We start from the raw sequence: 22,464 nt of genomic DNA, 5'->3' as shown, positions 1-22,464 counted from the left end.
GGAACTGAAACATAATGTTCATGTCTGTGTGGTACGCCAAAAAGATGGGCTGCCGATTCCTCAACAATGTCTGGAAGGCCAAGAAACACGGACATCATAAGATGGTAGGCATGTTTTAAACATGTTTACATGCTTTTTAATGTATATATTTTTTTAATTACCATGACTGTGTCTCAATATATTTTGAAAAACCTTCATGCAGATGCCAATGTCAAAGCGTGTTGTGTTATAATGTTTCTGAGGCATTGTATAATGTGCCTGCACAAAACCAAACCTCAGGTCAAAGCTGTGGCTGCTCTTAAAGGCCCATCCTGAGTAATGAAATGTGTTAATACTAATCAAATCCTGCTCAGGCCCTGTGTGACAGGTAATAGATGTTTGAGTCCAGCTGGAATGGTGTAAAGGTACTTTTGTGATCTTTCATCTATAGTCTAAATAACATGGAGATGAGTTCTACACCTAACCTAACACAGACACGCACGCATACCAATTACAAGCCAGTCATTGAGCATAGATGTGCAACTATATGCATATGTTACTTCGAAATGAACCTCTATCACATCCTGCATTAAAAGCCCACTCAAAGGTACAGAGGATGCTAATTGACTGATCTGATATCTAGAAATCACTGTTCTCCTACAAAGCACTTGTGTTTATATGTTGGCATTCCTTTACGACCATTTTACAGCACTAAAGAGGAGTTTGTCTGAAGTCCTTGGTACTGTTATCCCTCTGCACCCTAGTTTCACCAAGAGCTAAAAATGTGCAATATCCATTATGCTTGACCAATCAATTATTGCTGTCACACCTCCCCTTCACTTTTTACTTTATCAAACACATAAAACTTGACATTGCGTATTTCAGCAGAGGTCGTTATCTCTCTCGCTGACTGGATGTCTCTTACATGTTAAAGGAAAGCTGTGCAGAATGTGCAGTGATAAAGCCTCATGTAACCTTTGGTCTTTGTCAAGTGTCAGTAACACGTGCCATCCTCCTCTCCTGTTACATTGGACCAAATGAGTCCTGCCCAAAACACTCAATGTGTTGGATTATAAAGAGAAATTGACTAATACATGGCTTTATTATAATGTGTGCATGAATTCCTACATAGATCACATTTGAGTAAAATTTTCTTTGTTTCCATCCATCTTCTGCACAGCTGTGTCCACCTTGGGGTGGCCGAGTGCTGGAGCCGATCCCAGCTGATTATGGGCGAAGGCAAGGGGATACTCTGGACAGGTCCCCAGTCCATTGTTTGTTTGAGAATTCATAATTAGCAGATAAGCTTGTTTGCCTATAAATCCAGCAGAGCCCAGTCGTGGATAGATGAGCGTCGGTGCTGCCTGTAAAGACGTGGCAGGGGACGGGCTGGCTGAATACGTGGCGCTAAAATATAGGTGGGCAGGAGCAGCCAAACACTGTAAATCCTAACAGCCCTGTGGTTGAGAGACATGACGGAGCAGAGAGAGGGAGAGAGGGCTCTGACAAAGTCCCTGCAAGGAAACTGCCTGCACAAGGCTTAGATTTCTGCTGGCTACACTCATTATTTCTCTCTCCAGATAAGGATGAATTTGACGTAATGTTCAACAGCACCGCCCATTGGACACAGTTCCACATTGAAGCCCTACGCAACACTGGTGCAATCCAACAGTGAGCAGTCACTGCTTTCTGGCATTATGTGGAGAACTTAGGAACGGTTTCATATCTCCACTTTAAGTGTTATTATGGTAGATATAGGTACCAATTCACAATGATGACAATGATTTCCAAAGATGTGTAGAGAAGAAGCCTTGACACCACTTATTTGGCATTTTGTAGCAAATGAATCACATAACTTGAATACAATATCAAACACAGCATCAAAAAGTAAAGCCATCGATGTCACCAGGTAAACATGGGCCTTTTTTTTTTTTTTTTATCTCTTGATGAAGCTGTGTCATCCTTTTTGAAATTTGGTTCACTTTCAGTTCCTGCTTTTAAGAATCTTTAGGGGGGAAATGCACGGTCCCAGGGATCATGATTTGGTGCAATCTTTAAACTGGATGTCCTTCCTGAAGCAACATGAGCAGTTAAGGGCCTTGCTCAGGGAACCACGGCAGAGACTCATTGGGTGGGGGATTCAATCCAGCAAACTTTCAGGTAAATTTCATTTCATTTCTGATTTCCTTGAAGCAATAATCCGGCATTAGACTGAAACAGTGCAACAGCTCATTGAATGAGACAGCAATACAGCTTTGTGCACACATGATTAAGACATCCGATTTGGAGAGACAATTAACAGTGAAGCACAAGTTACTATTCAAAGTCTTTTATTTGTATTTTCATTAAATAGTGAGTAAATCCAAATAAAAAAATAAAAAAGACATAATTACAGTACAGCCTATTTTAGCCTTAAAGAGCCTGCCAATCACCCTTCATCCAAAGGCCTCAATAGGACATTTTAGCTAATCTCGCTCTATTAATAGATACTTGCAGGTCTGCACACTGTGATTATGTGAGTAGTACTGGATTGATGGTATGAATAAAATCACCCAGAATGAGTACTAACGGAAGCCTTTCAGTGTTGCTTTTCAATTCAAGGACTTCGTCAAGGACATTTCTCTGAATTAACTATATTTTGCTCTCTCACTTCACGGTGCGAGCCACCAAAAAGGACAATAATCTGAGGTTATTTACTTTTAGCTTCATTTGATTGGTGGCCAAAAGTTAAGCACAGCCGATGCAATATTTGCTTGTTCCTGACAGGACGGGTGCTTGCATTGGGTTAATGCATGGTGCAGGCAGTTTACCTGTTTTCTCTTTTCTTCTTCTTCTTCTTCTTCTTATTTGTTGGGATCCAGGAAGTATTCTGATGTGCTCATGTCACAATGCTGATGAATGTACAAATACTTGATCTAATTCTTAAATAAAAGTGGATAAATATGTGGGGGTTTTTTTGTTGTTGTTTTTTGAATAGTCTGACTGATAGACTGGCTAAACTCTTACCATGGGTTTCACCATTGCAACTTGTTTTGCTTTCTACATAAATTTTACTACCGTACAAATAAAGCAAGCTAAAACATGATTGGTTAAAACTCTAACTAATGGCTGTGCATCCATATGCAAGTATCTGTCAACAATAATCACTGCTGTCAATTTGTACCACATCCTCATAAACTGTGTATCAACGTCATCAAGAACTTAAAAAGAAAAAGTGAAGTAAATTCACTGTAATTTAAGAGGAGAGGTTACAGGCTATATAAAGTCATCATGAGCAGAGGCTTTGCAATTAAATTGATAAGTGACTAAAAAAGAGAGTGATTTCCAAAAATGTACCATTACTGGCTTGTGATTCATTTTGTAGTGTGAAAAAGCTCGAACATGTACAGATCTAAACAGTTTATCAAGTTTGATTCAATTGGGTTCAGAAAAAATCTAAATGCACATTGTCACTTCTTTCAGTTCAATATGAATAGATAAGAGAGAGTAACAGCCTGAGTAAAGAAAATAACTCACCATAGCATGACATGAAGATTGCTGGGTATGAATCTGAAATTGTGTTCAGTTTGACAATGTTGTTGTTTATAGTGTGTGTGCGTGTCCGTGTGCGTGTGTGCGCGTGCGCGTGCGTGTCAGAGCTGTCAGGTCTGTGAAGGTCAGCAGGCTGATTTTATGCTGCTGTTTGCTATTCTGTAAGCGCTTTAGATGCACAGTGTCTCTCACATGCTAATCAGCGAGGTAAAGAGCAGCAGCAGGAATACAAAATCAAAAAAAAAACAAGAGTTTGCACAGGAGACTCTGTTCTCTGAAGAGTGCTGCACGTAGCAGTGTATTTACATCCTTCAACATCAGATACCTTGATGATGAGCGGTAATCCTCAAAGTATGGAAGCATATACAACAAAAAGGATTAAAAGAGGATGAATAACGACTGAGTGTTGAGGTTAACTGTGACACTTCAGAAGAGCTGATGGAAGAAAAGTCTCTTGGTGGATAAACCCAAACCATACTGATGAGAAATCCGGTCTCCTCACTGAATTTCTGTCTTTTCTATTGTCTTTTGTTTCACTATGTTTCTGATGAATAGCTCGGTGAAATGTTAAGCGTCCATCCTGCTTCACAAATCCTAATGGGTGCCATATGGTTCTGGACGAAAACTGGAGAATAACCTATCATCAAACAAGCTGGCATTACACTCATTGGGGATAATTAGGCTAACTGTGCGGTCTGTCACTGTCTTGTTACCAAAGTTACTGTGTCTTCATCTTTCTTCAAGCATGCTGGGAAATTGCCACCATGTGCTTGTCAGCGTGGCTGCATATGAATTGCTGAGAGGTTGCTTGTGAAACGACTGGTGGCGGTCACTAGTTGGCCATTTAATACAAGCCATGCTGTAATAGATGCAGCAAAATATAGAAAGGCTTCAGAAAGAAATCACAAGGCCCAGCATGCAGAATTTCAGCCTCCATATGAGATAGATGATAACAAATGAGTGAGGAGCAGCGCTCTCTATCCTTTAGCAGAGTGACAACCATAGCAAAGTGAGTCATCACAGTTGTTATCACAGCTATGGGTTAGAATGGCCCTCAGTCTTGGCTACGCTGAGAACCCATACAGAAGCCGTCTCATTTTTAAGTTGTTTCAGCTACTTCGTGACGTTGCCTCTTCTCTGTCTGCCTCCAGGGAAACACTCCTCCAGTGGTGGTGAACACTGACACACTCGACGGCTCCCCATACGTAAGGATTATGTTTCATCTTCACTTCATTGTATTAATACATTAGGCTCAAATGCGCAGCTGCCTACACATTCGGCCTTAGTTAGCAGTTGAATTTCATTTCTTTCCCCACATCCAGGTAGGTTTTTGCTCATTGTTCTAATCTGATTGATAAGAGTAATTAAATTCTATCCCCTTTCTAATTAAATTACCTTTCCGTGTTCGATTTACATTTGACGGAACAGAAATATTTCTTGGTCTGATTTGAGTTTTTAATAATGGTATTTCTAAAATCAAAGTTGAACATATTATCGTGTGTTGCGTGGGATTAGAGGTTTCACAGAGCAGAGTGGTGGGTTTTTTTGTGCCCCACTACAACACTTGGAAAAGTTCTTTTCTGGGTCAGACACCAAAACACAGAAGTCTAAAGTTTCTTAAATTCTCTCTTCCTCTGGGATTTTCTTAATTGCATAGGAAAAGCTGATGAGCTGCTAAGTTGTTCATCCACAACACAAATTAGTCTCAAGGAATTGCACTGCAGTTATCCACCAGGTACTATATAGGTTCACACAAGAACATTCCGCCTACTGGAGAAATGCTTGAACAAAAGTAATGAGGTCCACTATCTGAATTACAACGTATTGACTTGTATTGTAGCTGCGGAATTGTAAAAATCTAGAAATATTGAAGTGCAATCCGAAACCAATGTCTTTTTTTTTTTTTTGACAGGTGAATGGGACAGAAGGAGAAATCGAGTATGAGGAAATCACACTGGAGAGGGTCAGTTTGGAAATTTGCTCGTGCTTCCATAGTTCCTACATCATTCTTGTCTCCGCACTCCAAAGATGTCATCACATGCACAGCCTAACCCCGAATGTACTCAATAACTGTGTGTTTTATCTGCTGCTCCAGGGTAACTCAGGCTTGGGCTTCAGCATAGCAGGGGGAACAGACAACCCTCATGTGGGTGACGACCCAAGCATCTTTATCACCAAAATCATACCGGGAGGAGCTGCCGCTCAGGATGGACGGCTGAGGTAGAATCTCCCACAACGATGCCACAAGCTCAGAGCAGAACTACATGCATGCATGCTCCCACACCCAAGAAATAGGATATTTTCGAAAAGGCGTTCACATTCAAATCAGAAAACACACTTAGAGAATAAGCTTTCCAAAGAAAACATCCAGTCCTAAGTGTGAAGCAATGTTAGACCAGACTACAGTGCACTGACTGTCCATTCTGCTCAGCATTCACTTCAAGGGTCTGATTCTCTCAGTTCAACTGAATGTTCATGTTTGCTGTTGTTTGAGGTCTTCAGAGCGAAAAGAAATCCACAGCAAGACTATAACAGAGGGACATGGACTTGTAAGAGAAGTTTTAAAACTGACGCCACATCAATGTTTAGTATGAAAAGCGGTGACATAAAGTTTTGTTCTTTTGTATTAAATTAAATGTGGTGAATTCAATTTAACAGAATGCAATCTTCATGTTTCCTTTTTCCACTCTGAAACAATGATGAAATGAAAAGCGAGAGAATAATGTCACTTTATAAGCTGTTACTCCGATGATTCTGCGTTAAACAAGACATGTTCAGAGCCATCCGTCTCTTTACAGCTGACCTATAATCAGAAATGCCTTCACAGTGGCCTAATGGAGACATTTAGAACACACATCTTTCTTGACTTTCACTCTTAGTCACAAGCAGCATATCTTAAATACAGTAAAGGAAATTCAATGAAAATTCCATTGCATCTCTCAGAGAAAATCTTCTTTCAAAGTGACCTTCTGATTTTATTTAAAAGCAAATAGCTGAAAATCAAAGTAGAAAAGCCTGTTACATTTCTGTGAGTGTAGTTTCTCATTATGCATTTCCATTAAGGTTATATGAGCAGTTTTCTACCAAGGACAAAACTGGATGGTAGCTGCTCGAGAGAAAAAAAAACCCATGTCAGTTCATTATAAAACTGTCACTGCACAATGTATGATATTGCCTCACAAATACCACAGTGCAACATTCTCACTCCAGACTTATTTTAGTATGACAAATTTACACAATATCATTTTCATGTCCATAAAATATACTTTGGACCCATGAATGTCGGCAGGACAAGTATCTTTGAGGCCTTGGAGGAGTAATGTGCTCTGAAAATAGCATTTCCATCAGTGAAATTAGCTCACGGGCTAATTTCACAGCATATATCAGATCCTCATCATTTCTACAAAATGTTGACATAATGAAGCTATAATGCTCCTGACCAGAGTGCAGCAACAATACAACTCACCACTCTTTGATCTTGGATACACAGAGAGAGAGAAGGTGGGAAAGAATAAAACAGAAGGTGTGTGTTTGGGTGTACTTTACAGCCCACAAGGTAATTTCCGGAAAAGAAATTGAAATAAAATATTGATTCCACCTGTAATGGTTGGATGATGCTCCTTTTGAAACGCATATGAAATTATTCCAATGGAGGATAGATGATAGCTATTTAGAGAAAGAGGATGCCGAGGATGGATCTGCAAGGCATGATGAGAAGAGGAAGGCTAGTGAGGAATATGCAGGCGATTGTTGAGAGCAAGGTGGATAGAAGAGACAGAGGGTATTGGAAGAAGATGATCCGCTGTGGCAACCACTAACGGGAAAATGCCGAAAGTAAAAAACTGTTGTGAAATTCTTCCTCAGGTATCGTTACAGATTGACTGCTTCCGACCTCTCTTGTGGAAGACTACGGCCAATCTCTTCACTGAAACAAACCGTAATGCTGTGTTTTCTGCGTCCTATCCACAATCTGTCTCACTCTTTCTCTCTCTTCATTTCATAGTGTGAATGACTGCATCCTATTTGTGAATGATGTTGACGTGAGGGAGGTGACACACAGCCAAGCTGTAGAGGCCCTTAAGGAGGCAGGTGCTATTGTCCGCCTCTATGTTCTTCGCAGAAAACCAGCAGCAGAAAAAGTCACCGAAATCAAACTAATCAAAGGGCCTAAAGGTACGTGGAAGTGTGGACTGGAGTACACCAGCTCAGCTCTTGTGGGGGCTTACAGATGCCTTATAGCCAGCTAAGCTGTGCCCTCTGGATTTAATAAATCTGCTCTGCGTTAACCCATACCTCCTTTGCTCACACTCTGCCTCTCTCATCTTTCCTTTTCTCAGGATTAGGTTTCAGCATTGCAGGCGGGGTGGGAAACCAGCACATACCGGGAGATAACAGTATCTATGTCACCAAGATCATCGAAGGCGGGGCGGCCCATAAAGATGGGCGTCTGCAGATCGGGGACAAGATCTTAGCGGTCGGTCACTCATATATAATAACGACGAGCTCAAGCATACATTGATGTGCACCCACACATGTATATGTCACTAATAGACACAAATGTGCACAATTGTATATTGTGTACTTACACAAAATTGATGGATCAGAAGCCAGGGTAATTTACAGCTGTAATTTTCATGGCCATTCATATGTTAATGGATGTGTAGGATGTGTAGGATGGCAGGAATAACTCTGGTATTGTTACAATGATTCTGAAGTGGCACTGCTGCCATCTGCTGGTGAGCACTGAGCTCAACACGAGCGCCTTCAAAATGGTGCTGGCTTTTCACTAAATGGTGTCTTAACCAACATTTCTACCTTTAAATGGGACACAGCAACTTGATATGGCCACAATCATCCTGCTTGTTATCATATTAAAATTCAAACACATGTTGACATTATTCATGGTTTAACTCTGGTTCATGTGGACTCGTGCTGCTTGCCATACTGCCTCTTTTCCTGTATTTCCCAAACCTTAACTTTAAAGCATTTCTGGCAATATCAATTATGTATATTACCTTGAGCCTATTCCATAAGAGAAGCTTTGTTTTGTTTTGGGTTCATTTTGATCTTAATGGAAATCACTGGATTAACATTTACTTTTGTCTCATCTATTAAATACCATGAATAATGTTTTGAAAGTTATAGTCCTTCTGGATAATTAATGTTTAGCAATTAGCCATGTAATTAATTTTAATGTGAAGTGATTAAATGATTTTAAATTGGAGGTCTGGGTTAAAATAATCAATTACAGTTTATTGTCACAGCATTAAAAAATTGACTTTTTTTTTATTGACTTGTCCTCAAAGTCATTCATTATTCATCGGCTAATATTTTGAGTGCCACTGTAGGTCAGCGGGGTGAAGGCTCTCTTGTTTGCAGTTGGTGATCTTGCCTGTGCGCTTTCCTGTGTGTCATTACCACTTAGGTGAACAGCGTGTATCTGGATGACGTGATGCACGAGGATGCGGTGGGGGCTCTGAAGAACACAGCCGAGGTGGTGTACCTCAGGGTGGCCAAGCCCAACAACCTGTTCCTAACCAATTCCTACAACCCTCCAGACCTCACCAACAGTAAGCCCCTCTTGGTTTTCCACATATATAAATATATTTTTTTTGTCTCTGTGTAGGAAAAAAATTGTAGGAAGAAAAAAAAAAACTATAAAGTTGTCACCGGATGTCCTGTCACTTCGCCGATAGGACACTCAATAGTTCACAAAGATAGTCTTTAGATTTGGAACAGCAGACAAAACATAGAGCAGAGGGAATAACTTGTTCTTTCTAAACCACTAGAGATGAATGTGACACTTCTGTGAAAAGCAAAAGCTCACCGAAGACAAATTTTGAAAAAAAAAATGTCTTTGTTTCTTTACAAATAAGCAGCTTTTTTCAAACCTGAAACCTTCTTCGGGATTAAACTTGTACCTTGGCAATAGTTTTCCACTTAGCCGATTCCACCAGAGGTGAAAGCAGGGTACGCTCTGGACTCACATCACATCACCCACATTCACATTCCCACCTACAGGCAATGTAGAGTCATCCGGAAGGCATTTTGGAATGTGAGAAGAAACCGCGGCACCCAAAGAAAAGCAATGCACACACAGGCAGAACATGCAAAGTTCACACAGGAAGGACTCTCCACGCCCAGACTCATCCTGAACATGTGTTCATGTCATTACAAGAGAACAAGCAAAGCCTGTGATTTACAACCATTGCACCAGTGGAAACCAAACCCATTGTATGTTGTACCCATCAAAACAAATTGCTAAAATTAAATTTTTCTGGTCAAAACATTTCAAAATAAAGGTTGCGTATTTCAGATTTGGTCGTAGCCAATAATATCTTCCCTAAACACTCCGGCCAGTACGTACCTTGTTGTTGGATTCCACTTACAAATTGTAAAAAGTTGAGTGACAATCCAGAGAGGGACTCCAGAGAACAGGGGTGGATGAACAAGTGACCGACAGGGATCAAACAACCCCACTTTCCAATCTATCGCACAAGTGAGCATGCTCCTCCCGTCTACTCTACTCTTCCCTCTCAGACTGCATCATGTTAGGTATAAAGGAAGTCGTTTTAAATGGTGGCATGAACCAGAGCAAATCAGTAACTGCAGCCTGTGAGTGAGTGGTTTTAGGTATGTGAATCCTGGTTGTTAGCATGGCTGCCCTTGTAACAGAATGGATAAAAAAAAAAAAACATGGACGCAGATTACGTCTGCAGCAGGCTGTCAGTAGAAAAGGACTGAAGTACATAAAGATATCATGTAACAATGTTCAATACCACCCTGATGCGTATTTGTTTCCATGTATATATATTTTTTCAGCATATTCACATATGGATACTGAACTCAGCCACCCCAACTACCTTGGATCCGATTACCCACAAGCCCTCACTCCAACCTCGCCAAGTCGGTTTTCTCCCGTTCTGCATGGCATGATGGGAGATGATGACATCCCCAGGTGAGACTCACACATTGATTTGTTCCTGACATTTGCAGCAGTTCCAGTCGGAGAATGATGACTCTTGTCAACATTCTCTTCACTGCTCCTTCTTCTTCAGGGAACCTCGCCGGGTTTTGATTCATAGAGGCTCTACGGGTTTAGGATTCAACATTGTCGGAGGTGAAGACGGAGAGGGAATCTTCATCTCCTTCATCTTGGCAGGGGGGCCAGCTGACCTCAGTGGAGAGCTGCATAAGGGCGATCAGATCCTCAGTGTAAGAATACTTATCTCCATAAAGTTGTCACATACTCGTGCATTTAACAGCGACTGACAGTGATTCTCCAGGACTAGTTGAAAGTCTGACAATGTGTGTGTGTGTGTGTGTGTGTGTGTGTGTGTGTGTGTGTGTGTGTGTGTGTGTGTGTGTGTGTGTGTGTGTTTTTCAGGTAAATGGCGTGGACCTCCGTATGGCCACGCACGAACAGGCAGCTGCAGCACTGAAGAACGCTGGTCAGACCGTAACCATCATCGCGCAGTACAGACCCGATGGTAAAGCCACAGTTATCATACGAGCCGCCTCAATTACAAGGATTTTCATCATGTTACGTTACATTATATTGCATAAGATTAATATTCATTGGAGAGATTTTCCATTTCAAAGACGTGCCTAGTTTTGTTACGTGTGGCAGTGACACTTTGTGTGAAATTTCACAATATCTAGAAACAAGAATGTTATTAGCAAGCAATGTATTAATTATTTTCATTATTAGGTTCATGAAGGGAGATTTTTAATTGGCAAGAACACTAGTAATTGGTGATTTTATCACATTTTCTGTATCCATCTTTGGGTCTGCGGCTCTTCATCAGTTCGTGTTTCTTTGTTTCAGAGTATAGCCGGTTCGAGGCAAAGATCCATGATTTGAGGGAGCAGTTGATGAACAGCAGCATGGGCTCTGGGACTACAACGCTAAGGAGTAACCCAAAGAGAGGCTTCTACATCAGGTCAGACACACAGTTTAAACAGTGCCTTTCATTCTAATTGATACCTGGGTTAAAGCATTCATTTACTCCCCCACAGCAGAGCTGCCCTCCAAACTGTGTTTGTTTGGGATTGCAGTAGCTACCGCCTCTTGGTTTTTGTCTTCGAGTACTCCAGTTTCCTCCCACAATCCAAAGTCATGGGTTTTGAGTTAATTAGTGACTTTAAGTCGTGATAGAGCAGTGGTGACTGAGAGGTTAGGGGAATGAAGCTTGTCACTGAAAGTTCACTGAACTGAACCCAACTGTGAGCGGGTCACTGCGGTGGTTCCCTGAGAAAGTTCCTGAACCATGAACTTCTGAGGAAGAGCCACTTGTGCGAGAAAATAAAGTGAGTGATTTCAGTTTTTAATACTGCTTGCAAGCCACAATAGAGGATTAATAAGGATAAATTAAGTTGTTCTGTTTACAAAATAGATATAAAGACATTACATCCAGAGTGTTGGATACTTAGAGTAAACGTAGGATGTGTAGAAACAACTAAGTTATATTTCCTTGAAAAATTAATCCATTTACAATGTGCACAAGTCAGACTGTTTATAATAACCTATGTAAAATGAAAATGTATTAGGCTTAATCAGAGCGAGAGTCTGTGACAATATTAGGACCACAAGTCTGTACATTAAAGGTGCCTGAAAGCTACATCCTCACTTTTTGGGTCTAGTCATTGTATCTCTGCATGTATGTTGAATGGCACTCACTGGGTCATTTAAGGATGATTTAAGGACACCACAGACTACTGAAAGTTTTTTTCTCTGTGGAATACAAGGATGAATCAGTTTGAAAGTAATGATCACTTTATGGATATATAACTTGTGAAAACATGAAAATAGCTGAATAATGTTCCCTCCTTATTATAAAATAATAATAATATATGAATGGGGTTGGGTTGGGTTCTGTTGTCCTCTATCATTGTAAGAGCGCTTTGAGATGTCTGTTGATGTGATTTGGCGCTTTACAAATAAAATTGAATTGAATTGAATTGAATGAATACGATTTTTAAAATCTCTATTTGTAGCCTGTATATCACCTATTCTCGGTTCCCCTTTGCCTGTCAACAGTAACAGTTGCTGGATGCTACATGTGTTAGCCAGTAAAGCAAACACTGTGGGATAATTGAGGGAATAAAAATGCTCCTCTATAACAAATACTTATATGGACAAAAGTTAAATGAACAATGGCTTGAAGGTAGCTTGCATGTAACTAGAACATTAGACTGTTTGATTGGAAATATACATATATTTGGTCAGTACTGGAGATTTGATCTTAATATTAACTACTTTTTGAAAAGCATCGTGACAAGGGGTTTACTAAACGCCGTAAAGAAGCATAGGTTAGTAAGGTAAACTCATAAAAGTATATATAAATTCAAAGTGAATACAAGACGGTAAAAGTCTAACCCTAAATATTTGTACTTCAATACGGTTGTCAGGCGCATTTCCAGATATCTGTGCTTTCTACTCATTATCCTCTCATTTGATGTTTAAACCTCGAGGAAGATGATTTAGAGTCAGTTAAAGGTTTTTGCATAAAAACATGTATTTTCTCCGTCGTTCTTTTTTGTGACATGGAAGTGAAGCTTATCGTTTTTAATAACTATTGTAGGAGGAGAAGTGGTATTTAATAGGTTTGTGCTACCACCCACTCCTTGTTGAATTTGTTTCATGTATGATTATATTATACCCTTATTATTTATTTGAATTTGAAAAGAAAAAGACTTATTTCATTCATTCATTATAGCTGTTGGTGGCAGTTATCAATAATGAAGCTACAGAAGGTTTTTTTTGTTGTTGTTTTTGAGGAGAGACTTAGAAATTCTTTTTCTGACTCAGCACCATCAAACAAGTTGAATCATGATCTGTGTCATTGCTGGTGACTAAGCGGTTGTATCCGCACTGACAAACATTGTATTATTATTACAGTAGTAATCAAATGTGTATTCCCACCAGCTCCACTGCAAAAAAAGGTTCCCTGCAAAAAGTCCCAATTTCTCAAAAAGGATCAAATTCATTTGAACTTCTTTCTTTTGTACTTGACCTGCTCATTTTCTGCTTTATTTTTTAATTAGGTTGAAACAGTGCTTGTACTTTTGCCAGAGTCTTCTTTCACATAAATATTTGTACATCTACTTAATTACAGAATGTAATTACTCATGTGGACTCTGTTAGGGAGCCAGCGATGGTTGTGTTTGTGGTGTCGTTTCTGGATTTGTTATCTGTAACAAACTGATGCGTCATGTTTGCACAGATGAATTGAGAGTGAATACGTTGTTTTTAGACAGCATGCAAACAAGGTTTTATTTACTTTCACATTTAGAATCCGCTTAAAACGATTGGGGCATCGGTTCTTCTATACGCCTTCTAAACTGCTTTATCTAGTTATAAAGGTTCTTATTAAATGACTGATTTGAAGTCGTTTCGTCACTCAGGGCTCTATTTGACTACGATAAGACTGCAGACTGTGGCTTCCTCAGTCAAGCACTGGGCTTCAGGTTCGGGGACGTGCTGCACGTGTTGGACTGCGGAGACGAGGAGTGGTGGCAGGCCCGTAAGGTCAGCCCACAGAATGAGGCTGAAGAGGTGGGCTTCATCCCCAGCAAGCACAGGTAAGATAGAGTCTTCCCTGTAAATCAGTTGTCAGGAATTGTGTATCACTTGGTCGGGGGGGAAAAAAGTAAAAGATCTGCAGCTTGTAGCTCACTTTAGCGTGTTTGTTCTTATTCCAAATGTAATGCTGGTGTTATTTCTCTTCCCTCTCTTACAGGGTGGAGAGGAAAGAGTGGTCACGCGCTAACACCAAAGAGAGGGTATGTTTATTCACTGGAGCTGCTTCACTGAGTCTGCGTTTTCCAAATCATTGGTTTTCAAAGTGTGGGGTGGCACCGTACTGAATGGGTGGTCGAGCGCTTCAGTGTGGTGCGCCTTATCATAAAAAAAAAAGAAATGAGTTGTGAAGATACTTTTTTTTATTGTTTGTTTTTAAAAAGTGCAACTGTCGCAACATTTGCCGACTAATGAAATGTACTACTGACTAGCACGAGACGAGTTATATGGATCCCAACAGCCATTAGCAGTCGTCAACCATATCATTTTGTAAAAAACAATCAGCTGAAATGTACTGTTTAGCGAAGAGTTGGGAGAAACAATGTTCGAAACTGTCTCCCAGTGTGTAAATCTGTGCTCTTTTTTACAGGACCATGGCCGAGACAGCTTGGGCACTCAGGGTAATTAGTATGAACGCGTATTGACACCACGAGACACATATACTCAAGTTGCTGACTCGAATTGATTACTGTTAAAATTGTAATAATGGGTGAGACACAGCAGCACAAGAACATCTCACAGACATGTGTACTCACGATATTGTATAATTCTGGCCACATTAACTCAAAAGCACATTTTTGAAAGTGTAATGCCAATGGGAAATCTTGTATGGTGCATATTTGCATCCATAACAGGATTAATACCTCAGCTGAAAGTGCAAACAGCAGTGTGCTTAATGCAAATGGGTTCACTGTAATTAACTGAAGGCTCAGAGTGGACCTATTCCTCCATTTCCACTCTTCTGCATAGATGTCATCTGTGAATGCCTCTCTATCAATTTCTGGACGTTGACTGCCAAACAAAAACGTCAGCGGTCCTCTTTAATATTTTGCACCTGACTGTTATCCACAGTGCCCCCTGTGTTTAACACTGTCTCATCTAAGCTGTTCTCTTCCACAATGACATCTTGTACTTAATGACAGTAATGACATTTGGGCAGAAATAGAGATGTAGAAAAACATTAAAGCAATGAATGCATGTCATTTTAAAACCAAACATTTTGCTGAATTCATCTGTTCTGTTTCCAGGGAGAGATAAAACCTCACACAGTTACGAGACAGTAACCCAAGTGGAAGGTAAGGTCACATGCAACCATGTCTGAAGTCTTCTTTTGTGTTATTTCATATTAAATGGAATTGAATTCTCTTTTGTGTATCACCCTGACCTCTTTCTTCACTCTCTCATGATCAGTGCATTATGCGAGGCCCATCATCATTCTGGGTCCTGTGAAGGACAGGATAAATGACGACCTGTTGTCTGAATTCCCTGATAAGTTTGGATCTTGTGTCCCGCGTAAGTAATTATGCTGCCAGTCACAGGGCCTGATCTATTGTCTGCCTCTCATTTCATATTGCTGCTGCCACCAGCAGCAATTTTACTATGATGTTTGCACTGTTCATTCCATCTCAGGGAGGTAATTGTACTCATTCTGAGACTCAATATGGAGTCACTCACTGCGCCGTCTTTTATTGGCCTGGTCCTTGCTTGACAGACACCACGCGGCCCAAGAGGGAGTATGAGGTGGATGGACGAGACTATCACTTCGTGTCATCACGAGAACAGATGGAGAAGGACATCCAGAGCCATCGCTTCATTGAAGCAGGGCAGTACAACAGCCACCTGTACGGCACCAGTGTCCAAAGTGTGCGCGAGGTGGCTGAGCAGGTGCGTAGAAAAATGGTTTTTCCGAAAAAAGACAATTTTGGCAGAAAATAACATTTTAAAAGACTTTTTCAAAATAAACAATGTACATAATATAGCGCACTACCATTAGATTCAATGTTAGATAGAGCACGAACATGGTAAGACAAAATGATGAAATGTACCTTCTGGAAATTATTTTGCTTTTTCAAATAATTTTTCCTGTAACGAGCTACAGCATGTCATTTCTGCTTTTTTAATCTTCACATGTGTGTACAAGCAGCAAGGGAAACACTGTATCCTGGATGTCTCGGCCAATGCTGTGCGCAGGCTACAAGCAGCTCAACTTCACCCTATTGCCATCTTTGTCCGGCCTAAGTCGCTAGAGAATGTCCTGTAAGTATTTGAATTTAGGTTTACTTTACTTTTTCTTTTCTTCCAGAAATGGAATATGCTGTGTTGTTATATCATGACATGTCCATCCACTCTCCCCGGATGGTGTTTAGAGGGTACAAAGAGTCAGGTGGAAGACGTAGGTGAGGTGAAGGAGGTGCAGATGGCGCAGGCAGAGGCCAAGGATTGGAGGGCTGGGGCAGCTGGGGTGGACGTGGCAGGTGATTGAAGCTTGGTTGTTTTAAGATGAAAGCTGCCACCTCTACAGGGGTGTCCCTTAGCTCTCACTGTGATGGATCCATGGGGATCAGAGGGCAACTGAACGGGTGATGAACCGTGTGCCCGACTGCCCTGCACTCTGCTGTCAGCTGTCCTCACTCTGTATGGAGACGAGCGGAGGATGCTGCAGTAACCTGACCCCGGCTGGTTCAGAGTGTTGTGGAAGTTCGACAGAAGTACTGTCCCTACTGGGTCCACATTTAGTAATGAATCCAGCATGACAGTATTATTCTCGAGGCGGCAGCCATTTTATGACAGCCTGTTGCTAGGCATAGGGCAGAGATTTGGATGGTTTACAGACAGATTGCTCATAGTGCCACATTGGGGAACCATATTTAAGCAGCGTGCTATAGTATGGGCATGATGATGGCTTAGTGGCTACTATATTTCTTGTGAAGCCCAAGCTCGTGTTTGTTACGGCTTTAAGTATGAACATGGAGCGTGAGCCCTTCTCTATAATGTTATGGGTGTGTGAGTCAAATATGAAGTACATGTCCCAGTGGACCAGGGTTTCTCCCACACAACCTGTGTTTCTTGTTTGAACTGGTGAATATCAAAAGTGAATATGTTCACACGGGACTTATTGGGTGGGATGGTGTGCTGCTGGAGTACTGTGCATCGAGAAGACGTGCTTTTTAACGATAATACTGTGCTTGACATTACCAGAGAAATCAACACTCGTCTGACAGAAGAGCAGGCCAGGAAAGGAATGGACCGGGCTCTCAAACTAGAACAAGACTTCATAGAGTGTTTTTCAGGTAAGACAGACGAAGGCATGAGATGTACAGAGTCTAGGATTTCCAACTGCCAAACTGGTATATTGTACTGCCTACATGCCATGTACACATACTACAGGGATTTGGATTTCAATCATGGCAGCACCAGACGGTAAATATGAGATTATGTGTCTGTGTTTGCACTCCACTGTAGGCTTGCACATAATCTGTTTGATATGGAACGGCAATCATGAAAATAATCAAGTTTTACTGCTACAAAGTCTTTTGAATTGTATTTGATGCTTATCGTTAATGCTTGTATGCATACCTGAGGGGGCAATATGTACATTTCAGTCTTATTCTTATTTCCTCCCAACAAAAAGGCTCACATTCACACTTACATTCACCTGGCGTTAACTGAACGAGTTAAATAGGAAAAAGGATGCCTTTTGGGAGGGCTGGGGGCATTTTAACATTTAAGAGATGCATTTAGGGCAAATCTCAGCAGTCGACAGAATATCAATGTAATGTTTCAAAAATCTGGTGCTGTCTACATTTTCTTACAAATCACGAACAGTGGTGGCATCTGACACTTTGTTGAGCATTAAAAGGAGGCGTGAGGCTGAATAAATATGTGGGAGACTGTGTACACATACTTGCATATGTTTTTGTTCTTTGATGTGCAGAAATGATAAAATTGTACTGATTATTGATGATGGTGTTGGAAACATGTGCATCAATCATTTCTCTGTGCCCATTTATACCCCCCACCATGTTGTCGTAATCTGTACCCCCCCACTGTCTTCCTTCTCTTTTGATTTACCCGTTTGTGCCATTTTTCTCTCAACCCCTTATTCCTCTCTTCCTCACACTGTGTCCCGCTGCAGCTGTCGTGGAAGGGGACAGCTTTGAAGAGGTCTATCACAAAGTAAAGACAGTGATTGAGGAGCAATCAGGGCCTTACATCTGGATCCCCACCCGGGAGAGGCTGTGATGCTGCACACCCTGCTCAACCACCCGCCCTTCACGACCACCAACCAACACCGCCACCGCCACCGCCACCACCACTACTACCCCCTCCTTCGCCCTCACAGCAGAACCAGCCTCGCCTGCCTGTCTGTCCTCCAGCAAAGTCAGTGCTTAGGCAATCACTGAGAACACAGAGAGACAAATGCATACTAAGACAAACACAGGGACAGAGAAAAACACAGGAAGTGACACAGCGAGGCTCAGAGTGATACCAAAAAAGAGACTCTGAGACAGATGTGAACACCGTGGTGTGAAACTAAACAGAAAGTGACAGCCAGGGAAGACCGAATCAGTATTCCACTTTATTGAGACAAGATTGAACACTTAAGGGTCTTTCCGAGATTGAATAGCAAGGTCCTGTTCAAACTTAGCATTGAAATGCATCTTTGGATTCAAGCTCTCGAAACAACTGGCAGGGTAAAACTAGATATACAGAAAAGCACGTGTGTGTGTGTCACTCCGATTTTAGATGCATTTTGATGCCAGGTGTGAACTGCAGTCATCTGGAGCTCAACTCAGCCCAAATATACTTTTGGAAACAACACTTCAGGTCTGAGCAGGGCATGAAAGAGAGTAAGGGAGTGACCTAGTAGGGTAGTCAGACCACCTCACCCTCCCCAACCCCTCTCAAGTCCCATGCACCGAATTTGAACGCCAATTTTTGAGCTGGAGGTGCCTAAATAAGACACTAGCCCCTCTTTTTATAAGACATCCCGGCTTTCTGTAATCCTTTCTCCTCTTATCAGCTCTGCCTTGTTTCAGGACGAGAAAGTTGGGGAACTCTTGAGGAGGTGGTGCACAGATCTTGCTGAGTTCCTCTTGACCAAGAGCCTTTTGTCAGCAAAACACCCCCCCCCCCCCCTACACACACACTTTTTTTGTGAATCTCTTCTTGGTTCTGGGTGCAAACTCAGAATAAGCCCTCAGTGATCAAGACTGACATTTGTTCAATCATCCATGTTGAACGCTGCAAGGCATTATTTAAAGGCAGTTCAAGTAATTATACCAATAAAAACTCATATGCTGAATTTGTGCATGCATCCTCGAAGACAATGGAGATGGGAGACAAAAATAATGGAAAAATATGACAAAAGGTGGGAAAAAAAAGAAGAGAGGTGAGTGAGTAAAGTATGATCTCCTTCTCCACCTCCATAAGATGGAGGAGTTTTTTTAGCATGTCTCATGAAGTAAAGTGAGAAGAGAGACATGGTCAAATGACACGGTCATGAGAGGCCAGTCCTGAGCGTACTTGAAGCTCTGGCATACAATTCAGCCTCTACTCTTTTATGCACACACACTCACGCACCCACACACAAACACTCTCACACTCATCCAGTGACAAACACATACACACACACTCACACACATGTAGAGTCATAACCTCAGCTGTAACCTAGCACACTCCTCGACAGGAGGGGACTGGCTGTTCTGACCCGCTAGTCAGAAACCAGGATGAATGTTATCTCTCTAGGCACAAACAGCAGAGCTCCGAGCTTCATCGCACCACAGCCAACTGACCGCTCACCCTTCCAAAAGATCCCCTCAGACGTACACACTGTTTCCAGTGGCCGCAGTAAAAAGCCATGGCGTGTGTGCCGTGTCTGTGAGCGTGTGGAAGTGTGTGCGTGCGTGTGCGTGTGTGTGTATGTGTGTGTGTGTGTCTGTGTGTCTGTGTGTGTGTGTGCATGCACACAATCGTGCATATTCATGTGTGGAAACTCCTCCGTGTGGGAGGAATAGGTCTTCTTTTATTCTATTTCTTCCACTTTTCTCTGCTTCTTTCTCCCTTTCGTGTCCACACAAATGAAAGCTAAGTCATGTTTAACAAATAAATGGCCTATATATATATATATATATATATAAAGATATATATATATATATATAAAGATATATATATATATCTTTTTTACGACAATTTCTAAGGGGACTCAGTCTGTAAAAAATCAACATTTCCAAACAATATTCCATTGATTTCTTTTGGTAATATTGCAGTTTGGTTGTTGAATTTACTCACATTTCCCATTTTATTGTTGTAAAATGCAGCTACAAGCTAAACAGAATTAAGTTAACCGATCAAGTCGATGTAAAGCAGACCTCACACTAGAGCTTTGAACTGACTTATCTGATATGTTCTTGTATATGTTGAAAACAAACTGAAACACATGTACAATGCAGCCGTGTGCGTCTGTGCGACTGCGTGCATTTGCAGCTTATGAGTGTGTGAGTGGCAAGAAAGTGTGTGTCATGTATAAAATATAAATGATATTACATGAGAATATCTATCCTTTATAACATCTACTGGTTATAATGTATAATATATCAATGGATGGTGCGTGTGTGCGTGTGCGTGTGCGTGTGCGTGTGTGTGTGTGTGTGTGTGTGTGTGTGTGTGTGTGTGTGTGTGTGTGTGTGTGTGTGCGCTGCCGGAGTGAGAGAGTGAGACACGCACATGAAGATGTAGTGCAATACTGCTATGATGTTATGCAATGAAGATGGTTTTATGTGTCTAAGAGTACAACAGTATATATAAAGTTTGCACTGATGGCATTATATGCTACAGGTATGGACAGGACAGGGACATCGAGTGGAAGCTAAAGGACTCAGAGTCACAGTTTTAAGAGCATGTGTTTGTATTTACTTATGATTTGTTCTGAATTATAAGAGTAAAGGTGGAAGTATCGATGGAAGTGACCATTCATTTTTATTGTTCATTTTTATTCAGCTCACTGGCTTCTCTCAGCTTGAAACTGAACAGTCGAGGCTTGTGAATGAAGAATATCCAGTTTTTGTTTATTATTTATTTATTTTGAAATGTCACTGGTTCCATCTCAAGTCTGTATATTTTTGTATTTATCTTTTTTTTTTTTTTTTTCCACATTGAAAGAGCTTTTGGGTCTGGGCCAGAAATGCTGTAAATATAACAGGGGTGTTGGAGTGCCATGTGACTTTAGATTTAGCCTGTTCACGCTGCTGAATCGATGCAAGTACAGAAACCATCGGAGACACAGCCCAGCATAACTGCTCAAACACAGAAACATGTGCACACTCTGGGTGGGCTACACTTACACAGATACACACACACACACACACACACACAGATACACACACACACACACAAACTCCAATACAACAGCACGTCCACACATGCATTTACATTTACACATTGAGAGAATCACAGACACACAGAGACACGTCCATGAATTAAATATGTTTTAAATTTCTTTATTTGAGGGTTATATGTATTTCTTAATATCTCTCTCAGCCATCCGTATCATAGTGTGATATTCCTTATAAAGTATATGAATTTTTACAGAAAAAGACTGATTACAGAGTTACAACAAAGTCAACAGATGCAGAAAAATATATTTAACAATGACCATATCAAGCAAAATAAAATGTTCAAGTTCAGTGAAGCGCTTGTTGTAAATTAGCTATAAAATAATAAAATTAATTTAAAAATGCTTTCTGAAAATGGACTCAACCGTCTTCTTTTGTTGTTTGTTTGCTGGTGTCACTGAATTCATTCCCCACAGTTGTCCGGACGAAGACTGCAGTAAAAACCAGGCTGTGACCAGAGGAGGGCACTCACTCACCACGTTCATCAGCTTATACAAGCTCCACTCAGATGCATTTGCAGAGACTTGCTCCCGCTCTTATTTGCTGGTGGGTTTCCCACCTCCACCCCCTTCCACCTCTCATCAGGGGAACCATTTTCTCTTTGGAAAGCACACAATCATGAGGATCCTTTCGTCTGATCGCATGTTATGCTATGATGTGTGCATGTGGGGGTGCGTGTGAACAGGAAGGCATTCAGGGAGTTCACGGCTGCTTTGAGCCTATATCCCTGAGATTGTTTATAGCTTCTAGCACATTTGTACCATACGTGCTGTTTTTAAAATCACAATCTGCCACTGAGATGTAAACAAGTGCTATTCCAAACACTGCAAACATACTTCTTGTTCAAAGACCAGACACGGCTTGGTTATGGTTTTTATCATTATATGTGGAAATTCTCCTTGGTTAACAAAGACATGAGTGCATCCTTTCATCTCGAGCGGGACTTCTTCTGATATTACCTCCTATTTTAACACGATA

General features: G+C 41.1%; 1 protein-coding gene across 1 annotated transcript in view; it reads left to right on the top strand.

The window, feature by feature from the left end:
* The window catches only part of dlg4a (discs, large homolog 4a), a gene marked incomplete at both ends in the record, with an annotated part of 44,487 nt that extends 26,153 nt beyond the window's left edge, over window positions 1-18,334 (top strand). Inside the window, 18 exons of the mRNA XM_080483717.1 lie at window positions 4,662-4,715; window positions 5,423-5,473; window positions 5,606-5,730; window positions 7,514-7,683; window positions 7,848-7,984; window positions 8,936-9,080; window positions 10,333-10,468; window positions 10,569-10,725; window positions 10,898-11,000; window positions 11,339-11,453; window positions 13,918-14,094; window positions 14,253-14,299; window positions 15,340-15,387; window positions 15,503-15,604; window positions 15,804-15,973; window positions 16,236-16,348; window positions 17,291-17,382; window positions 18,228-18,334. Coding sequence (XP_080339843.1) covers window positions 4,662-4,715; window positions 5,423-5,473; window positions 5,606-5,730; window positions 7,514-7,683; window positions 7,848-7,984; window positions 8,936-9,080; window positions 10,333-10,468; window positions 10,569-10,725; window positions 10,898-11,000; window positions 11,339-11,453; window positions 13,918-14,094; window positions 14,253-14,299; window positions 15,340-15,387; window positions 15,503-15,604; window positions 15,804-15,973; window positions 16,236-16,348; window positions 17,291-17,382; window positions 18,228-18,334 — 2,049 coding nt within the window. The remainder of the gene's footprint in view (window positions 1-4,661; window positions 4,716-5,422; window positions 5,474-5,605; window positions 5,731-7,513; window positions 7,684-7,847; window positions 7,985-8,935; window positions 9,081-10,332; window positions 10,469-10,568; window positions 10,726-10,897; window positions 11,001-11,338; window positions 11,454-13,917; window positions 14,095-14,252; window positions 14,300-15,339; window positions 15,388-15,502; window positions 15,605-15,803; window positions 15,974-16,235; window positions 16,349-17,290; window positions 17,383-18,227) is intronic.
* Window positions 18,335-22,464: the final 4,130 nt, after the last annotated feature.

This window comes from Lipophrys pholis (assembly GCF_963383615.2).
Source record: "Lipophrys pholis genome assembly, chromosome: 16".
NCBI classification, from domain to species: Eukaryota; Metazoa; Chordata; class Actinopteri; order Blenniiformes; family Blenniidae; genus Lipophrys; species Lipophrys pholis.
Note: the sequence above shows the minus strand (reverse complement) of the source record. Positions and strands in the feature narration are given on the sequence as shown.